This window comes from Psittacula echo, assembly GCF_963264785.1.
Source record: "Psittacula echo genome assembly, chromosome: 1".
Classification (NCBI taxonomy): Eukaryota; Metazoa; Chordata; class Aves; order Psittaciformes; family Psittacidae; genus Psittacula; species Psittacula echo.
The window spans coordinates 8,713,003-8,733,726 of NC_137735.1; the positions used below are offsets into that span (position 1 = coordinate 8,713,003).

At 45.7% G+C, this 20,724-nt stretch overlaps 1 protein-coding gene across 1 annotated transcript in view; it reads left to right on the forward strand.

Moving 5' to 3' along the window:
• FGFR3 (fibroblast growth factor receptor 3) overlaps window positions 1-17,426 on the forward strand; it is a 55,035-nt gene extending 37,609 nt beyond the window's left edge. The window contains exons 5-17 of the mRNA XM_080622785.1: window positions 278-401; window positions 820-1,010; window positions 5,544-5,688; window positions 8,239-8,426; window positions 9,282-9,430; window positions 9,523-9,644; window positions 10,842-10,952; window positions 11,103-11,293; window positions 12,723-12,845; window positions 14,261-14,331; window positions 15,762-15,899; window positions 16,353-16,458; window positions 16,544-17,426. Coding sequence (XP_080478911.1) covers window positions 278-401; window positions 820-1,010; window positions 5,544-5,688; window positions 8,239-8,426; window positions 9,282-9,430; window positions 9,523-9,644; window positions 10,842-10,952; window positions 11,103-11,293; window positions 12,723-12,845; window positions 14,261-14,331; window positions 15,762-15,899; window positions 16,353-16,458; window positions 16,544-16,708 — 1,824 coding nt within the window. The 3' untranslated portion in view covers window positions 16,709-17,426. The remainder of the gene's footprint in view (window positions 1-277; window positions 402-819; window positions 1,011-5,543; window positions 5,689-8,238; window positions 8,427-9,281; window positions 9,431-9,522; window positions 9,645-10,841; window positions 10,953-11,102; window positions 11,294-12,722; window positions 12,846-14,260; window positions 14,332-15,761; window positions 15,900-16,352; window positions 16,459-16,543) is intronic.
• The last annotated feature ends 3,298 nt before the right edge of the window (window positions 17,427-20,724 follow it).

The window sequence follows — 20,724 nt, forward strand, 5'->3', positions numbered from 1 at the left end:
CAGCTGGTTTCATTATTGTTATTGTGGAAGCATCAACAAGTCACCTTGCAATCTCAGTATGTTTTGCTGTGTTGCCCTGTTCCTGCCTTGGTCTTAATTCCTTTTCACATTAAGCCTTTAATGACCCTTGAGATGGGTCCTTATGATGTTCAGGCCTATTCTGGGGTCCATTCATGCTGGCCAAGTATGTAGAAGCTCACTGATTGGTCACTGATTTGAATAGTCTGGTGGTGATGGTACTTGACTGCAAGCTTGATGGTTTAATTTCTTCTTCTAGTTGCGACACCAGCAGTGGAGCTTGGTGATGGAGAGTGTTGTGCCATCAGATCGAGGAAATTACACGTGTGTTGTGGAGAACAAATATGGCAACATTAGGCATACATACCAGCTTGATGTATTAGGTGAGATGTCACTGTTTTCCTTCAACAGCTGATCTGTGGTATGTGACTGGATATGGGAAAGAGGAGCTTGGTTTCTTTCCCAAAACACTGGATCATGTGTCTTCTAAAACCAACAACAAGCTTCCTTTGGGCCAACAATTCAGCCTCAGATATGTGATCAATAAGTTACTTAGCTGGTCTACAAAGGAGCTGCAGAAGGAATGGCAGGACTGAGATGCCGCCTCCATTCCTGGATGGTTCTTCCCTGTTTGGCTTGAGAAGCACTGGGTAAAGTGGTGGCCAGAACACCCTCGGGGGTCAGTCCCAGTCTTCACCCTCTCTGCTGAAAGGGCAGGAGATGAAGGGTTCAGAGAAGAATCCATGCTGGAAAAAGGACAAGTGAATTAATTAGGATTTCCCTGTATTTTCTGTTTTTCAGAGAGGTCACCCCACCGACCAATCCTGCAAGCAGGGCTCCCTGCCAACCAGACCGTGGTGGTAGGGAGCAATGTGGAGTTTCACTGCAAGGTTTACAGCGATGCCCAGCCTCACATCCAATGGCTGAAGCATGTGGAAGTCAATGGCAGCAAATACGGCCCTGATGGGACACCCTATGTCACGGTGCTGAAGGTTGGTACACACTCATTCTTCTCACCCTCAGGGCAGTCCTTCTTTAAGCCCACACAGTGGAATACTCTGCTTTTTGGAGGGGGTACAGCAAAAATGTCCTAAAGTCTATGTTCCAGACTCTTCTATTTGCCAGAGATAACACAACTACTGTAGTGGCATAGACAAGCAAAGTAGTTGTAACAGCTGAGACAACTGGGAGAAATGCAGCATAATGAAAGAGCTGTCAGATGGCGTTTGACCTGAAATTGTAAAAATAACCTTTTTTTGCAGCTTCAATAGAGGTATTTTCAGCACTTACTAAAATAAAAGGCTCCCAACTAAAACACATTCCTTCGTTTTCATGTAAACACACTGTAGCGTGCACATACTAAATAATGCTGAACTGCCAGCACCTGAGAGCCAAGATAGCCTTTTTCCAGCCACTAACGTTTGTGAACATTGCTATTATCCATGCTGAGGAAAACCTTTATTGAGCAAAAACTCACTTAGTAAGACTTGACTTGCTAAAATGCTGTCATGAAAGGGAATTTCCAGATTACAGCCAGAACAAAGCCAGTGGGTCTGGTTTCCCCTCAACTTGGGTAAATATGAAAAGTAGAGAATGGAGAGTGAAAAGCACATTTGCCTTCTAAAATCCCTTTTTTTCTTTGAAGTATTTCAAGGCTTTCTGTATTGGTGTTTATTAAAATGTATAGGGCCAAATGGAGTTTTTCTGGTTCTGTAGTTATAGCTGAAAGGAGACTTTGTCCCTACAGTTTCGAGCTGAGGCTGTCCTGTGTGTGGACATACCCCATACACATCCTGCTGCACACACCCTCCGTCTCTTTGTATGAAGCTTAAAAAACACCCCACTTATCAGACATCATCTACAAAACTGTAACTCAGCCAGATACATGATAATAAAAGCCAGAGACCCTGGAAATAATTACACAGATTGAAATAACAGATTGGTTGGAAGCAATGGTTGGAGACCGTTCTTCAGGATTGGCAACACGTGCTTCTCGCGAGTCGATAGAACTTTTTCTTTCCTCGCTGTCTCTCCAAATGTGTTTGAATTATGCATATTTGAATTTCCCCCCTGGTTTCACAGCCCAGTACCAAGCTCTGAATAGCTGCCTGTGTCACATGCCATCTAGTATAGTCTCCGGGCTCCGTGTGTGGTCCCCGTGGGATAAAGTGCTACCTTTTGGAAGTTTGCAGAGCCACTGCGAACAGTGCCTTGTGTCACAAGCACAAGCTCCCATTTTGCTGTGGCAAAGAACATATAAATAGTCCGCATAAATAGTGTTTTAAAATGAAGTTGGAGCAGCACCGGGGTGGCTAGGTAATTAGAATTGCCAAATACCTTCTCTTCTGTGAACGGCAAAGGCTCCGCATTCCTCGAAGGGGAGCACAGGCAGGCGTTTGAATGCACAAGTTTTGTTTGGTTTTATTTTTTTGCTGAATAGGACCAGCACACGTCTATTTACTACTTCTGGTTAATCAGGAATGCTTTGAATTGTATTAATGCCGGCATCAGCGCTGGGGCAGGGAGCATTTCCATTTTGGGATGCATCTTTTGTGCACTAGTACTGGGCCTCTGTGGAGCTGTGTCAGGCCCAGCTTTGCAGGGATTTTGTTTTTATGTGTGTGTGCTTGTATTTTAAAACTAAAGATCTGATAAAGTGATCCCACTGTCCTCTTGAGGCCAGCCTGTTGGCTTTATGGATTCGTTCTCCTTGTGCCACACACTGCTGTTGCTTTGACCCAGCATCCTGGCCATGCTGCTGGAGCCAGGTGCTGTTAACAGCCCTTCCATGCCTACCGCTGCTTTAGGAAAGGCTCCCTCCTGCCCAGTGCTGTGGTGCCTGCAGGGAGATAGGCTTTTTTGTCAGCCTGCCCTTCTCTCCTGCTTTCAGGAGATTTTGTGGAGTGTAGGAACTGCTATGGGGCAGTTTATATATATGGGGAGTATCCCAGCCTCCATTGCAGCAAGGGGGACAGAGAGGTGCCCAGCACATGCAATTCCCTCCCCTTACATCTAAATAGGGGGGAGCAAAACCCAACCCAGTCCAGATGGATAAACTGAATGCTGTACTTTCAAGCCATTTCTTAACAGCCTGACAAAACCAAGCCATCACCTGCATCAGTTCTTGAAAGCCTGGGCTAATTTGTGATCAAAGGAAACCCCTTTTTCTTTGCAAAAGAGCACTAAATGCATTCCAGTTACAGAGAGTGGGCTGGCAACACTGTGCCCAAGCTTTGTCAAAGGCTAAATTGTATGCTCTGCATTGAAACATGCCCGGTTTAATTATAAACAAGGCAGCAACAGCAGGCAGGCACGTTTCCCTGCTAGGGCAGACAGACTTGCCAGCATATAAGCCTTAGAGATGAGATCAGGTCCAAACTGGTGGTGTTTGTCATCAACCATGGACATTGGGGCTTCCTTTTGATGCCACCTGTGGGTTCAGTTCCTAATAACCTATCAGATCTGGCAGCCCTGTTGATTTTAGAGGGCTGCAAGTGATATTGGCAGGATCAGGCCTTGAAGGCACCAAGACTGGGCTGGAGAGACCAAAAATGAGAAGAGCAATTGGCTTATTTTCCTTTCCAGAACTGCAGTTGGTAGTTTTCCTAGACTTTCCCTAGGCTCCTTCTGAGGCCACCCAAAATGGTTGTGCATTTTCAACCAAAATAAAAACAACTGTTTGGTGTTTAGGGGAAAAAACCTGATGTGCTGTTGTGGCAGCGTGGAAGAAGAGAAATGAAACCGTTGCTTAAGAGTCTGAAGTTTGTTTGATTTATGTGCACCACTTTATTTAGTAAAGAAGAGGCTCCTATAAGCAGTGGAAAAAATTACAGCTAATTTCTGAAAGGCAAAGTCAGCAGCGAGTTTTCAGACCGCCGCTGCTTATATTTTGTTTCCAAATTCTATTTTGGAATCTGATAATTGAAACAGTATTTGCTGAGCCGGGTTGCAAACACAATTCTCTGCTTAAGCCCTTTTTCTGGTGCTCCTGTCTGCTGAGTTACGGAGAAACCATAGGGCCTCTGCTGTCAGCTGGAGAAGTGGGGAATTGGTCTGTCTGAAGGGAAGGGAGTTCACCTGCACGTGGTTTGGGGGCCAAATGCAACTCCTCTTCCTCACCCAGGTCCTGGGTTAGGTCTCTCACCATAGGGTGAGCAGGGGATGTTGCCGCAGCCGAAAAGAAAATAGCCGTGAATAGTCAATCCTAGCTGATATAGGTGTGATGAGGTATTGCTTGGTTTACTGAAGTTCAGGTTTCTGTCTATTCCTGCAGTCTTGGATCAGTAAAAACGCTGAAGCCGATGCTAACCTAAATCTGTTCAATGTGACAGAACAAGATGAAGGAGAATATCTGTGTAGAGCCAACAATTTCGTAGGCATAGCCGAAAAACCATTTTGGCTCCACATTCGCAAACCAAAACCAGGTAAACCACAGACTCTGTCCCAAGGCCCTGGCAACTGCAAGAATGAGCTATAACAATTTTAAGAAGCTAGTGATTAAAATTCCTATTCATTTTGTATTATACCCTGTCAACTGACGCTGAATGGCTTGATCTTATTTTCTTGCTAATTTTTTTTAAACAAGAATGTGACGCCTATACAGCAATTGCCATGGAAAAATTCCCACAATAAAATGACTGTCAGATTTTGCTATCAACTCTTCACGCTTTTATTCCTTTCCCTTCTTTACGATTGAGTGCTGATAACAGAATTGCATGTTAATGACCTGTGACGTTCAAAGCTCTGGAAACCCAAGCTGTTTGGAGATTTTCACCTGTAAAACTGATACAATCGCTTCTGTCCCTTGGAGAAGTAATGGAGAAATAAATATCAACATTGGCTTGTGCAAGCAAATGTTAAATAGAGAGAGCAGCAGCAATCTCATGGACTCTGGGGTTTGACTCCAGCCTGGAGGGTTGGGCTGCTGTGTTGCTCAGTGCCACTGCACGGAAGTTCCTTTACAGGCACCTTCTTGCTATTGGCCAGAGTTATGGTACAGTATCAAGGCTGTATAATCAATATATGCTTTGAGATGCCCACTCTGAAAAATTTGTAAAAAATCCCAAAATTTCATTGTTTTTTAGATGAAACGAACCAAAATGTTTGTATATTCCTCTGATCAGCACTTGAGTCTTTCCCCACTACATCTCCCCTCCTTCCTCCTTTCTTTCTGTCCTTCCTCTTCTCTTTCACCTCCTGCCTTTCCCCACCCCTGTACTCACCCTACTAACCTGAAGTCAATCATATTGTGGGGGCAATTTTTCATTTGGATGCCTTTGCTTGCATGCTTCTTTAGTGGGACAGAGTAAGAACCTGGTGAAGGGAACCTTTTTTGCTTTTGACTGCAGGTTGCAGAGGGGAATGAATAAATGAATGTGGAAGATGGGCCATTGGAAAATAATACAAACCAAACCACCTTAATCTGCTTTTGAGATTTGCCTGTGGTGTCCTCACACTTGCTGGGAATGTGGCTTGTTCTCTGTTTTCCCTCTTTTCTATACGTGTGTGTTTTTTTTCCCCTGTAGACGGCAGGTGTTAACACAACGGATAAGGAGCTAGAGATTCTGTACTTGCGAAATGTTACTTTTGAGGATGCTGGGGAATATACTTGTCTCGCAGGGAATTCTATTGGGTTCTCACATCACTCTGCTTGGCTGACGGTGCTACCAGGTATTTTCTTCTCTGCTGGCCTCTCCTTTCCTCTCCGGGGTGCCTTGATGTTTTGCTTTAGAAATGCCAAGTTCCTTCACACCGCCCCTTGCTTGGAAAGAGGGGGTGTTCTTTGGGAGTGAATCCTCTGGGATTTGCTGCGGGCTCCTGTTGCATACTCACAGCTGACACTTTTTGCATTGCAGATCAACATTTGCATTATTATTGCAGTAATGACATAGAATGCCCTGTGTCATCTTTGATCTAGATAACAGGGAAGTGTTCACAGCCTCCTTGTTAGGAGACTGTTAAGCCAAATTTAGGAGCTTTATCTTTTCACATTGGTAGTGGGAGAAAGAAACCTCCCCATCAGATGGTCCAGGGCACCTAAATCGGACATGGACTGTGGATCATCTTAGGAAGGAACCTTTCTGTCTAATCTCATATCTTAACCTGAAATGAGATGCATAAGTGCTTGGTGTGAGTACAGCATTATTTCCACTTCATGGATGAACAGGCCAAGACAGCGATCTCAAACAGAAGGTCAGGGAGACTCATCTGTAGGCAGAGCCCAGGAGTCGCAGCTCCCAGGGGCATTGCGTGCTGCCTGCTCCAGCTGGGATCGATGAAAGCTGCAGCAGTCTTAAAACCCAAGGCCAGGGTGACCTCAATTTTGTGGTCCTTTCACATGCAAAAGCTCTCATTGACAATAAAGCTGGCACAGAATATGCAACAGACAGGTCTGCTCTTCAAAAGAGGCGAATGGGACCATGCTGTCCCTTCACCTGCAGAAGCTGCCTCCAGCTATGAGGCAGGCTTGAGCACACTCCAGGAAAGGACCAGCAATATTCATACAGAATCTCATGGGTGCTGTGCCTTGCAGAAAGTGCGGGAACAGACCTGGGATATGTTCAGTAGACCATTACTGAAAGGGCACAGAAAATTCTGAGCACCCCACTTTGGCTCACGCAGTCATAGACCACATTTGGGTCCAGCTCGCAACATATCCATCTCGGGATGTGTTTAGGAACTGGAAACTTTGGCATTTCTAATCTTGACTTTATCTGTGCGGGTGGCTTAGATGTAATCGCTTGTTCTGGGGCTCAAGGTGTCTTTCATGTTCAAACCTGCTGCTGGTCTTTCCTCTGTGTATTTGCCAGCTCTATAATAGCTGATCTGATCCTGTTTCTGCTTCTGCTATCCACTGGATGAGAAATCATTTCCTTTGGTTATAAGACTGATGTCTCTGTTATTTTGAAAATCTCCTGGTGCTATCTCATCCAACTGTTTTTACCATGTGTGAAATCACACCTCTCATTTAAGCAAAGAATAAGCAGGAGAAAACCCACCAAAAACCCTGAAGTGAAACTTTATACTGAAGTCAGACGCAGTGATTGACAGCTGTCTGTGCAGCAGCAGGCCCTGAAGTGCTGCCCACAGAGAGGGCACAGGATACAGCCCTACTGCTTGTAAACCCCTGTTCACACTGTGGGAGACGTGGAGCAGAGGCAGCAGAGCTGCAGCACCAACCGTAGCATCTGATCCCAGGAGGTCTGGTAACCCTTCCTCGCAGGAGGAGATGGCTCCATGCAGGATCAGGCCCTGCACCACTGTCACAGCCCCCAGTGTCACCGACAGGCCTTTCCCTATGTCCCCCTGCACACAGTCACTGAAGACCAGACGTGGAGCCTGCTGCTGCCAGGGGAAAGCTGCTGCTGCTTGCCAAAGATGCTGCTTTGGGGCAGCAGTGATGTACATGAGCCATTAGCGAGCTAACCACACCGGCATGACTTCATTATAAAGTTTCCCACTGCTGACTGTTCCTCTGATGCCAGCACACCTTTTGGGGACAGAAAACCAGTCCGACCAGTCCTCCTTCCGCTGGTGTCTGTGCCTGTCCTGAAAGGAACAAGGGGAGAAACGTAGCTGGTCCCAAAAAAGCCTTGCTAACGGGTAGCCATGGCTGGTTGGTTCATGCCATCACCCTCCGGCTCAGCCACCTCTCTGGGTCAGACCTTCCAGCCTCTTCTCAGCAGAACTAAGTTTTCATTAAATAATTGTGCAGATTGTGAGGCTTTTGCCTTGTTTGATGCCTTACCCCTGGGTGCCCTTTGAGCTCCTTGGTCCCTCAGGGCAGGCACTGGTCCAGTGGAAATCTTTGCTGGAGAAGTCAAATCAGCAAAATGCATCAAACCTTAATCCTGCAGCCTTTGCACATCCAAGACATCCAACTGTGTGTGGATGTGTGGGGAAAGCAAGATCCAGGTCAGAGGAACAGCACAAACGTGATGCCTTCAGCCTAGAGCACTGGTTTTCAACCTGGGGGCTGAAGGCTCTTAGAAACCCCAGGGTTGCATCAAAGTGCAGTAAAATTACCCCTCAAAAGGCAGACTGTTTTAGCTACAGCCGCAGGTTGAAAACCACTGGCCTGGGAGAGCCCCCTCTCTGAAGTCACTCAGCAGATTGGCATAGATGAGCAAGTCCTCTCCACATTCTTTGCACTGCTTTTGTATAGTTGCATGTAGGCAGCTGCCTACCCCATCCTGACTCGTGTCTCTTGTCACCCTGCAGCAGAGGAGCTCATGGAAATGGATGATTCGGGCTCAGTGTATGCTGGCATTTTCAGTTACGGCATTGGCTTTATTCTCTTCGTCCTGGTGGTGGCCACTGTGGTTGTCTGCAGGATGAAAATGCCAAACAAAAAAGCCATGAATACCCCCACTGTACAGAAAGTCTCCAAATTCCCACTCAAGAGACAGGTAACAGAAAGTAGATACAAGATTCCTATTCCCCCCTATGGTCATCCCTCTCTTTTTTCCCCTCCCTGAAATGTTCTCTCTAGGTCCAGCACTCTGCCAGGAAAACACTGCTCAAGAGGGACATAAGTTGGCTGCATCTAGGAGTTTAACCCCCTCTTATTGATTTGTTTCTGTTCAGTGGAGCAGTAGCTGGTGGCAGCTGACCCTGGTTCATGAGCAGCTATGTTTCAGTTGCCCTTGTGCAAGAGGGGCTGGCAGTGCAGCCATGGATGCCTCAGAACGCACATCTTGCAGGGGAACAGTTTAGTCCAGGCTCCCTGGAGGAGCTCCTTGGGGAGCATAGAGCACATTTAATTGTGCTTGTCCCTGCTTTCACAGAGGTCACCAAACCAATTCTTACAGAGGTGGGAGAGGGTCCTCTTTCTCCGTGCAATTAGGGATGCTCTGCCACGTGTCATTGAACAGGGGCAGGAGCAAAAGGCACCATGTAAAACCACAGAGTGAGGGATACAGATTTCACAGCTTTGGCTGCAAGCTCATGGTGGGCATTTACAGTGCCAGTACAGAAGTCACTCTGTAGCTTGTACATGCTGTGGAGACACACATGGAACAAATGAACGCATTAAACCTGTCTGCTAGAGGGCACAGCTGACCTATCCCTCCTTTCCACCAGCTAACAACCTGACCACAGTGCAGTTCTGCAAGGAAGTAGGGAGGAATAGAGGGTTTCCCATTTAGAAATTGCCAGAAAGGTGACACTGGGCAAAGATAGTTCAAACCCTCTCCGTGATCCATCTCAGGCAGTGCCCGGCCTGGGATACAGTTGGCAATAACACTTCATTTGCTCTACCCAAGCAGGTGTCGTTGGAGTCCAACTCTTCCATGAATTCCAACACGCCCCTGGTCCGGATCACACGTCTTTCCTCCAGCGATGGGCCAATGCTGGCCAATGTCTCCGAGCTGGAACTGCCTCCAGATCCCAAGTGGGAATTGGCACGCTCTCGGTCAGTCAGACCCACAGGTCGCAATCCCAGTGCTTGCTGGTAATGCCACCATCCTGGTAGTCACTAATGTGCCTGCTTGTTCCTCCCTTCAGCCTGACCTTGGGTAAGCCGCTCGGTGAAGGGTGTTTTGGCCAAGTGGTGATGGCGGAAGCGATTGGAATCGATAAGGACAAGCCAAACAAGGCCATCACAGTTGCTGTCAAGATGTTAAAAGGTACGGGAATTCTACAGAGAGCAGAACAGCATCTTGCACTGGGATTTCCTCTCTTTGCTTCTCTTCTAAGTCTTTTATACAAACAGATACAATAGAATAAAGTAAGAACAGCTTTTCATCCCTTTCACCCACATAGCCTGGGGGTGATGCGTGTCTTCTTGGAGAGCACCTATAAGTGCAAATCCCATCAGGAAGAGGGACTGGGAATTAACCCGGTTCTTTGCCAAGGGGTAATAGCATCCCTGAGAAGAAGGGGAACCCCCTTCCCGTCTAGCCAGCTCTGTGAATCAGCCCACTCCTTACTCCTCCTGTAACCAGCGCTGCCTGTTCTCACAAAGCCTTGTGCAGCAAGCTCAGATGGAGTTTGCAGATATTTGGTTGACAGACTCCTTTGTGAGGAGTTTCTTCACTAAAGACACTTGATCCCAAACTGCCAAGAGGTTAAAGGGAAACCAAGAGTGGAGGAGTCACTGGGCACCTTCACATGAGTCTGTTCCCGTCCTTACCCTCTACACAGTAAACACAGGCAACATGCAGACAAAATCTCCCTGGGGAGTTCAGCTGGAGCAAGCAGGGCAGATGCTCCAGCAGTGAGCAGGTTACATGGGGTGACGGCTTTACAAAAATAACAGTTCTTATCAGAAAAGGATTTGTTTAATTTACATTTCTGTCATTCTGAAGTTGCTTTTGGAAGCAGAAACATTTCCATCTTGTTAAACCAAAGCATTCATCTGGGGATGTTTCTCCCCATTTTTCTACTGTTGTAGAAAGCTTTCCATGCAAAAAAATGTATTGCTTCCTGTAGCCCCCCTGCCAGCTCTGACCTTCCACAGTCCTTAACTCTTTGCCCCTGGAGATGAGGGAGGAAAACAATCAGAAAGGCAAAATTATCCCAGGTACCAAAAGTGACTTTGTTTCTTTAATACTTCACAGGATGAAACAGGAGATGAAAGGCTTTGTTAATTCCCATATGAACGTTTATCTCAGTTTATTTGGGTTTTTATCTTCCCTTGCGGTAGTTAGTTTTGGTTTTGATTCTTCTTCCCAAAGTAGGATAAAAACAAACAAACACTGCCATATTTTGAGTACTGTTTCACCACCAAAACCCCACGTGTCGATGCAGCAGTTGTATTGACAGCTTCACAAAACACTTACTTTCCTCCTGACATTTTTGCTTTCCACTCTTGCTTTCCCCAGATGATGCCACGGACAAAGACCTTTCTGACCTGGTCTCTGAGATGGAAATGATGAAAATGATTGGGAAGCATAAAAACATCATTAACCTCCTTGGTGCCTGCACACAGGACGGTATGTAGCAAAGCAGCTCAGAGGGCTGTGGGAAGCTTGGTTTTGACTGTCCCTTCTGTGTAACTACTCACTGGTTGCCCAGAACATCCCGGATGAGCTTTTGGTGGTGAGCTGTTCCTCCGCTGGATCCTGATGTGCTCTTGCTTGCAGGACCGCTCTATGTGTTGGTGGAATACGCGTCAAAGGGGAACTTGCGGGAATACCTCAGGGCACGTCGCCCACCTGGCATGGACTATTCCTTCGACACCTGCAAGCTGCCCGAGGAGCAGTTGACATTTAAAGACCTGGTTTCCTGTGCCTACCAGGTGGCCCGGGGCATGGAGTACTTGGCATCTCAGAAAGTGAGTTGAGAAACCTCATTTGATAGAAGCATCAGTCAGACCCATGTGTTCAAAGGCATGCAATGCTTTCTGTGTGTGTAGGACAACCTCAGGCAAAGTATTGGCAGGCTTCTCCCTTCAGAGGCCACATTTTTCTATATGAAGTGTCTTGAGTGTTTTGCTGGAGGCTTCATCCATATTAAGAAGTTCCTATATGCTGGCTGCATTCATGCATCATGCAGCTGTACAGCCCTCGCTGTGACCTGCAGGCCTGCTTAGTATCCCCAAAATGCGTATGAAAGCACAAGAAACACAGACCTTGCTGCCTGTCCTCACCTATTCAACCTCTGTCACTTCTAGAGGTATCTGTCTTTCAGAGATGTGATCCTGAGGCTCAGGCAGCAGTGGTCAGGGTGAGCATCATGCCAAGGTGCAAGCTTCCACCATGTCACTGTTACATTAGACAACAGTCAGGATCTGCATCCCCTGTCCTTTCTTCTGATCCTTCCCTGATCTTTCTTCTGAGAGCACGAAAGATGCAGAGCACCCATGAACAAGCTGAGATCTTGGGTGTAGCTCACGTTTGTGGCTGTCTCCAGCACATGTAGGCTCAGTAGGAGTGGAACTGGCAGTGAATTTGGCTCAGTACATGGAGATGGCTACAACGCTCCCTTGGGGAGCACTTTGCTGGCACTGAGCTGGCTGCTGTGTTTGCTTACATCATACCCTGGGATTAGTCTTGGTTTACCCTGACATCAGCAAGTGGCGAATCAGGCTTTGGGTTCACAAAGCTGTGCACCAGCCAGTGTGTCCTCTTTTCTGTGGGCAGGGAGCACTATGGCAAGAGCAACTTCAGCTTCAGCTGTCAGATGTATTTGTCCTGTGGCTGCAGTTCAGGGTGGATGGCTCTTGGTGGCTTTAAACTCTCTTTCTGCACAGCACAGGCTAATCTAGCTTCTTCCTCAGCTAACAATTGTGATGTTGGGGATTGGACTAGATGACCTTTAAAGGTCCCTTGCAACCCACGTTGTTCAATGATTCTATGTATTGTGGATGTATTTGGGACGTCTTAATTTTAGGACATTATTTCCTTCAAACATCAGCCTGCACTCCTCTTCCTGGAGGAAGCAGGGCAGAGAAGCAGCTTCGCATCCCAGTAAGTGCCCACGCAAGAGGAGGGTTAGCTTTCTCATCTGTGCATCATCCCCTTTGGAGAGAAAAGGCGCATGGCTGTCAGCGCAGAGGCTGCCGATTAGGTGTTGCTAAGAGGTGGCTCCCACCGAGTATGCATGATGGGGCAGTGACACAGAAAGTGAGGAGTGAAGCAGTGCCCACAGCTTTATGAGCTTGGGAGTCAATGAAACGGCAGCTCATAAACCACACGGTGCTGTTGGTTCCAGGCGTGAGCAGCTAACAAGCCCTTATTTATTGACTTGCTCACCTTTCACAGTGCATTCATCGCGACTTGGCAGCCAGGAACGTGTTAGTCACTGAAGACAATGTGATGAAAATAGCTGATTTTGGCCTCGCTAGAGACGTCCACAACATCGACTATTACAAGAAAACCACCAATGTAAGTACAAAGCTGCCAAGGACATGCAGTTTTCCTTCTGGCAGGCAGCTCAGTCATCCCTGCAGCAAGTGACCCTTGTCCCATGTCTTTCTTTCTAGAGGGGGTTAGGAGGAAGAAATCTGTTCTTGGCATCACCTAGGGAGGAACTGTAGGTAGGCTGGTCCCAGCAATACACCCGCCGTTCATTTTCTTCCTGACAGATACTGCTGCTGCTAGCAGCTGATTGTGGGGTTTCAGCTGTGGCCAGGAGGCTTTAGGCTTAGTTGTTTACCAAAGGGAAATGGAGCCCTTTCCAGTCTGCTCCATTACTGTGAGTAAAGGTCCCAAGGAGCCAACTTCTGTCCCACGAGAGTCCTTGACATAGGAATACCACTTTTTGTATACCTGGCGCTACACCTGAAGCTTCAAATACAACAATTCAGAGATGGCAATGAAAGGCATTGAAGACATTGCAGAACCTGAGGGCCTTGTGACTGCAAGAGGTCTAAATATCCAGGCAGTCTTACAAAGCTCACCATGTCCATACTGGTCCTTTCCAATATCACATCAGAAATCTTTCTTAATTATGAGGATTTCTTAATCATAAATTAATGACTGTTGTTGGGAATTTAAATCATAGGTCAGATGGACTTTCCCTGTTTGAGCTGTGTTGGACAGCTGAGAGCATAATCCTGTTTGTGCATCCTACCTATGTCTCATCTCTAGTTGTCTCCCACAGTGAGACAGTGGGTCAGAAGAGAACAGAGTCCCCCTGCAGCTGAATTATGCCTCAAACACAAAACAGTCCTTTCTGACTCCCTCCAGGGGCCAAGCAAAGCCCCAAAGAATTATGATTCATCTAATCTTTGTCATCTCATATATCTCACATGTGACAGCCTATGTTTATGACCCTGATGTAAGATGTTCCCCAGGAAACTTGGGGTCAGGCCTCCTCCTTCAGCCCCCAGCAGGATCAGGATTTGTTTCTTAGAGGATATGGCCCTTGCCTTCAATGTTGGAAATTTCCCTTCAAGTTCAGCCCAAGCCAGGTTCGGACTCGGAGTCAACTGCTTCTTCCAACCAAAGAGATAGAAAGTGTTGTTTCAAGCTCTGCTGCAGAGCTTGCTGCATTTATGAGCAATGAATGCTGTTCCCATGCAAAGATTTAGATGCACTGATACGTAAAACCTGCCTTGGCAGTGAAATACAGTCCTCCACAGAGAGCAGTTACTGCACAGATTATCAACGAAGATCCAGGGATCAAATGCTCTAATCTGTTTATATGTGACCACTCCTGCTTTGTCCAGTGACCAGGAAGGCAGATGTGGCTGTTAATGAAAATGTTTCAAACTGGATTAGAAAAGAAGATTCAGATGGTGCCGTTGTGGCTGGGGGAATATGCTGATGGGATGTTCCCATTGTCTTCCTAATTACAGGGTCGGCTGCCTGTGAAATGGATGGCTCCAGAAGCTTTGTTTGACCGGGTCTATACTCACCAGAGCGATGTGTAAGCATACCCTCACTTTAAAAGAGAAATAATTAAATGACCAGGAAATCAACACCTATAGTAACACCTTTGTCTTTAAGACAAAGTACTGCTAAGCATGAGCAGGGCTTCTTCACTGCTGGGGTGCCTGGGGGTGCAAAAGCAAATGACTCGATTGCAAGCTGCAGCTTTGCACACATGGTTTTGTTTTACTGTTATCTAGTTGCTTTCATCCGAGGATCTCTAGTGAGCTGCTGAAAAATTGTTGGAAGGCAAGCTGGTATTTCTTAGTCATTTATAGTTGAGGTGATTCCTCCTCAGTCAAAAACTGTGCAGAAAGAAAACTCCATGCAGAAAAATTGCCCTTGGCTTCCTGCACACTTTGCCCCAGACAGTTGCATTTCAGCTGAGTATGTGGCATGAGCTTGAAATGTTCTGTCTGCTGTTAGTATAGTTGATCAGAGACTATTCAACAAATACATTCTTGGATTAATTTTGCTGCTTCATTTATTTCCTTTATTTTTCCTAATCCTATCTCGTCCGTTTTAGTGCCTCTGCACGGTAAGCAAACAGCAGAGCCTGCCTCATGTGTAAATCTGTGTCACGTCTGAACTTCACAAGGGCTGAACTAGCTCGGCATGCACACCGGCTTTTTTATTTCAACATGTGGTTGATAATGGCATTTCTGCAGTAATTCAGTGCCTGCTCCCCAAAGCTCACCGCTTGCAATTGGACAAATGAATCTATTTCTGTGTTTTTTCACATACTTTGGCTTTCATTGATCTGAAATCATAGTTTCCGTGCTTAGGTAATGCTGCAGCGGGCATGACACATAAATCAAAGCTAGAGAACGGGAGAGCGAGCGTGTGTGAAAGCGAAACAGGGACAGATAATCCCTGTTTTTAAAAAGAAAGCGAAGAAGGCAAAAGATATATTTGAAAAAGAGGACTTCTACCCAGAGCGCAGCTGCAGGACTGGAGGGTGTAACATTAGTGCTCCACTAATGCTTGTTGGGGTATTTTTTCTGCCGGCTTGGCCAGTGAAATGAGTGTTGTAACAAGCAAGTTTTGGTATCAGCTTGCACAATTAGTGGCCTGTGGTTCCAAGCCTGCAATTCAGTGAAGCCGTGCATGAATAATTTGATTTGTTCCATTCAGTGGAGCTGGTGGAAGACCTAACAAAGAGCTGGGGGTGATAGATGGGCTGTCACCTATCTGATTAAATGCTCATTTCAATTTCAGACTTGGTGCCTGGGATTTCTTTGCTATTGAGTTGGATCAGCAGAGATCTCCAAGTAACTAGTAAAAATGGCCTAGGCAATTAGTCATGCTATTGATGACTCTGTTAGCTATGCATGGCTGCACAGAAATAAAGCCAACCGGGGGGGAGGGGACATGGGGGGGCTTGGAAAAAAGCTCATTGAATTTTAAAGATCTTTCTTTGGTTTCCAGCTGGTCTTTTGGAGTGCTACTGTGGGAGATCTTCACTTTGGGAGGGTCTCCATATCCGGGAATTCCCGTTGAAGAACTCTTCAAACTCTTGAAGGAAGGCCATCGGATGGACAAACCTGCAAACTGCACCCATGACTTGTGAGTGTGTGGTGGGGCTGATGTCCTTACCCCTTCCCTCTGTGGCCACATATCACCCGAGGCTGTGGTTGGGTCTGTTGGGGCATCCCCACTGTGAGATTATGCAGCCATCTCCAGATAGGCTTACCCATCCCTACTCATTTCAGCTCAGCCTATGACTACTGAGCTGCATAATGTGCCTGCCCTGGTTTGGTAGGTGGTGGTTGGGGGTGCAGCTCTGGCATGTCACTTTAGGACAGGTTCTGCTTTGAGAGCATGGACACACACGAGTTGATCAGTGACGAGGAACATGGCTCCACAAAACCTTTCTCCTCTTCTACCCAACTGGCCACGCACCAAGGTCTCCATGGCTGAAGTTGCATTGGCCATAGCTGTTCTCTCAAGCGATTTGGGGGTGATTGGGTGCCACTTAGCCCCACCATGGGTGATGGTCCCCTTTGCCTTCTCATACAGGTATATGATCATGCGGGAGTGCTGGCACGCCGTCCCCTCGCAGCGGCCAACCTTCAAGCAGTTGGTGGAAGACCTGGACAGGGTCCTCACCGTGACATCCACCGATGTGAGTGTGATGGGGTGGGCACAGGGAGGGGTTGCTTGGTCCCCACTGTGGGCACCCAGCACTGATGGGTCTGTTACCCTGGCAGGAGTACCTGGACCTCTCGGTGCCCTTTGAGCAGTACTCACCAGCTGGCCAGGACACCCACAGCACGTGCTCCTCGGGGGATGACTCAGTCTTTGCACATGACCTGCTGCCTGATGAGCCCTGCCTGCCCAAGCACCCCCCTTGCAACGGCGTCATCCGGACGTGAGGAATCCATCCTGGGCAGAGAGATGCATGGACGGATAGGCGGGCAGCATGCCCATGGAGACAGGAATGTGGGGTGCCGAGGATGAAGGATCTTCCAGTGGAACTGCATGGTGGTGCCCAGAGATGTGTGTTGTTGTCGAGCTGTTCAGGGTAGAAAAAGAAATATAATTGACTTTTTTTTGGTTCTTTTGGTTTTTTCCCATTTGCTGTATAAAGAGTCAAGAAGCACTGTTTGGCCTGAAGGAACTAATCTCTTGCCAAGATGATTTATCATATCTGAGATTTTTTTGGGGGGTCGTTTTTCATTTTTGGGTTGTTTTTTTTTTTGTACTAAGGAGAATGTTGAAGCTGGGGTGGCACTGACCTCCCAGCCTCCGCGCTTGCGTTTCGAGTGCCAGAGTAGCCGTACTGTGCCTGCAATACGAAGAAGAGAAAAGAAAATCTTCCTTTTTTTTTTTTAAATAAGAAAGAAAAAACACAAATGAAAAAAAGAAGTGTAAAGAATGTAGAAATTCTTCGCTTATGCAATCTGTACATGAACCTTTTTGGTGGAGCTGAAAAGCCACGTTGCCTGCAGGGATTCATATATTTATAAAAATATCTATATTTTTGTTGTCGTCGTTTTTATAGCTTCGTAATCGTTCTGCCCAGCTACATAGAAGGAATCCTTTTTGGAAGAAGAAGAGGAAAAAATGATAATTAAGTAAAATGCAAATCATCGTGGAGAAAGGAAAAAAAAGAACATAAAAAGAGACGGTCAAGTCATCTGAATGGCAGTGCTTTGGCCGTGCCACCGGCCCTTGCACTGGGCTGGGAGCAATGGGGCCATGCCAAGGTTGGAGCAGACCCCAGGGATGGGCATCTCAAGCCACATCTTGACCTTTGAGAACAGCCGCTTTGGGGAGAAAAATCTTGCTTTTGGGGTTTGTGCATCTTTGCTTGCCAAGGGTGAGTGGGTACTTCTCCATCCACCCCTCAACACCAGCGGTTTGGCTCCATCTACGTGCAGTGACTCGGAGAAAGAAGTTACGGGTACCTGTAGGCAAGAGCCTTTAACTTATATCAAAAAGGTTTATTCCAGAGAATCTGTGTATATATCTATAAATATATCCTGTATATATATAAATAAATATATTAAAAAAAAAGAATGTATAATACTAATGCAACGTAAAGCAGTACTGAGAGAGAGAGTCTCAAAATAGGAGCCTTGCAATCTAGGATATACTGATCTGGGCAAAAAGAAAAGATTTCTGTGTTTGTTTGTTTTATATCTTCACAGTTTTGTTTTAAAAATTGTACCTTAACATGTATATTTGTAAAGAAGTTATTTATAGACATTAACATTATCTGTTCATGGGTTTAAATAGCGTAGCGTTGCTGTAAACTTTAAAGTTCACCGAGCTTAAGGGTGGGGTTTTCTTTAACTTATTAAAAAAAGGAGAAAAAATATATTAATCAAGGTCTTCTTTTTGTGTTTATGGGAAATATTGAAAGAGTGTATAGGTGTACAGTCCTTTAACAAAGTACATTTAATGTTATAAATATATATATATGTATTCATTAAAAAGCAAAATATTAGTTTATCCTGGATTGCAGTGAGCAAAGGTAAGTTTATTTTTCAATACATCACCAGTGGTTAAAGCCAAACAAATAGCAGCAGAGAGATGATTTTTTTACCTATTTCAGAAAAACAGGGCCAAGAATTCTTCCATCAGTTTAACCACTGTGCATTAAGGGGGCGGGGGGTGTTTATTTTTCTATTTTCAAATGAAAGTATTCTTTGTGGTCGATTTAATAGCTGGTGTGCAGCAAAACACACTGTTGATTTTGGATGATGCGGGGTAACTTTTTTCCCCCCTTTTGCCAGTACCGTTGTATTTTGGGCTTCAGAAATGCCATGCGAGCAAAATAGCAAGAAGAGCGACAGTGTTTGCAGGAGAAGTGCAGCGACTGCGTGTTTCTGTTGTATCTAATGCACTGGAAAATGCCAGTGATGTCGCATTTTCTGTGTTTAAAATGCTGTGCTGGTTTTGTTCCTCGACGTCAGATAGCTGTTTAAAAACACAGATGTGAACTAAGGAATTTTAGCATGGATCAGGCTGACAAGGGGGAAGATTTGGGCTGGGGTTGTTTTTATGAGTGGGCTTTTTTTTGTCCAGAAGACTTCACTACCACAAAGAGGCAAGGAAAACTGCATCCTGAATTCATCCTTTCCATTCTCCTCTGGTGCATATTGCATATCAATGTTTCAGAATAACAGGATGACAGCATCTCATTTTAAGATTATTTTGTTTTCTTAGAGCCACAAAATCCTTATCCTAAAAGAAATAATTTATAGTTTTGAGGTTACTTCAATGGAAGGTTGAGAAGGTAGATTTCTATAGAGTTTTGTTTTGTTCTGTTGGAATAAAAGAATTTTTTGGTATTTTCTTACAAATGTCTGCTAATTGTGTACATTCCGAGTACTGGAAGCGCTGAGTTTTCCTGTACTGAGAAAAGAAAATGTACAAAACTGTGCATGATTTCAAATGTTACTAGATATTATAAATATATATATAATTTATTGAGTTTTTACAAGATGTATCTGTTGTAGACTTGTTGACTTTAACATTTCTTATTCAATGCTTATATAGTTTTATAGCCTGGACTATTATCTTTAAAAGCTTAAAAATTAAAATTTCCAGTTTTGTTACATTTTATACTGTCGATGTTCCAATCCACAGGTTTGCATTAGCGTGACCTTTTCGATAAGCAATTCTTATTCAGTTTATTTTAATACTGTATTTCTGTGCCTGACAGCTGCAGCTGTCCAAGGTGTGAGATGAACACTAAATAAAACTATTCTGCTTTTGTTAACATGGCAAACTTTTACAAAGAAACAAAAAGAAATAAACAAGTTGTTAAATTTGGGGAGTTATTCCCTGTTGTGAGGGTCCTTTGCAAAGCCGAATCTTCTCGGCCCTGGGATGTGTAGTGCCAGGAGGGTTTATTTTTTACACTGCTGCTTTGTGAGTCCTGGCCAGCACAGGTTTTATATTCATAATAAATTTATAACAATTTTGGTTTAAGGGCCGTATTCTTTATTTGGGAGTGTGCGTATTTATAGCCACACGAGCCATTGTGTGCATGTGGGCATAGAGGAGTCTCATACAGGATTGAGCATGTAGCAGTAGCACAAGGGTAGGAATTGCTCAGTAAACCTCTTGTGGATTTCTCCCATGGTGATGGTGGCAGTGCTCGTGTTGTGTTCAGCCCTGCTCACGCTGGTGAAGGTGGAAGGGGCACAAGAGGAGCCCACCACTAGGAAAGAGAGTGCATTGGAGTGCATTGGAGCAGGCACCTGGTGCTTGGTGGGATGGGCACAAGGGACTTCACCCTGCCTTGCTCTCAGAGGAGCCCATGTTTGGCTCTGGTTTTGGGGGGGTTGAGCAAGGGAGTTCACTAAATCCTTGCTTTGCTGGTAGTAGACGATGCAAGGGGAAGCTTGGGAAACATCAGGCCAATCCTACCAGCACTTCTATATAATGTTAACAGATTCCTACAAGTGATCCTGTTGAACTGCATCCCAGATACCCCAATTTTGCATGCAAGTTTATCTACCTACCTGTAGCCTGCCTACAGTAGCAGTCATCTGTAGTTATAAGCAGCTGGGCATGGAAGTTTATGCATCTGAGCAGGTTACATCTGCAGCCCTGGGACTGGTGCCACCACTATGGCATCCTAGCAGAAAACAGAATTATATTGGGGTTTTAGGTAATTTATTTGCCACTGTAAGAAAAAATCAGTCTGTTTTTTCTTTATTACATACTATTAGGATACACTGCATTGTGCGAGAAGTCTTGCCTGGAATGAGTTGTTTCTGTGCTTTAAGAACACACTTTGATGGCCAGCCCTAAGCCCTGCCCAGCAGGAGCAGCATGGGCCAAGGACCAATCCCTCGCCATCCAGGGCTGCAGCCAGAGCACAGCTAAATGGCCTTCTGATGGTTCATATAGAAACAGCTCCATCACGGCAGGG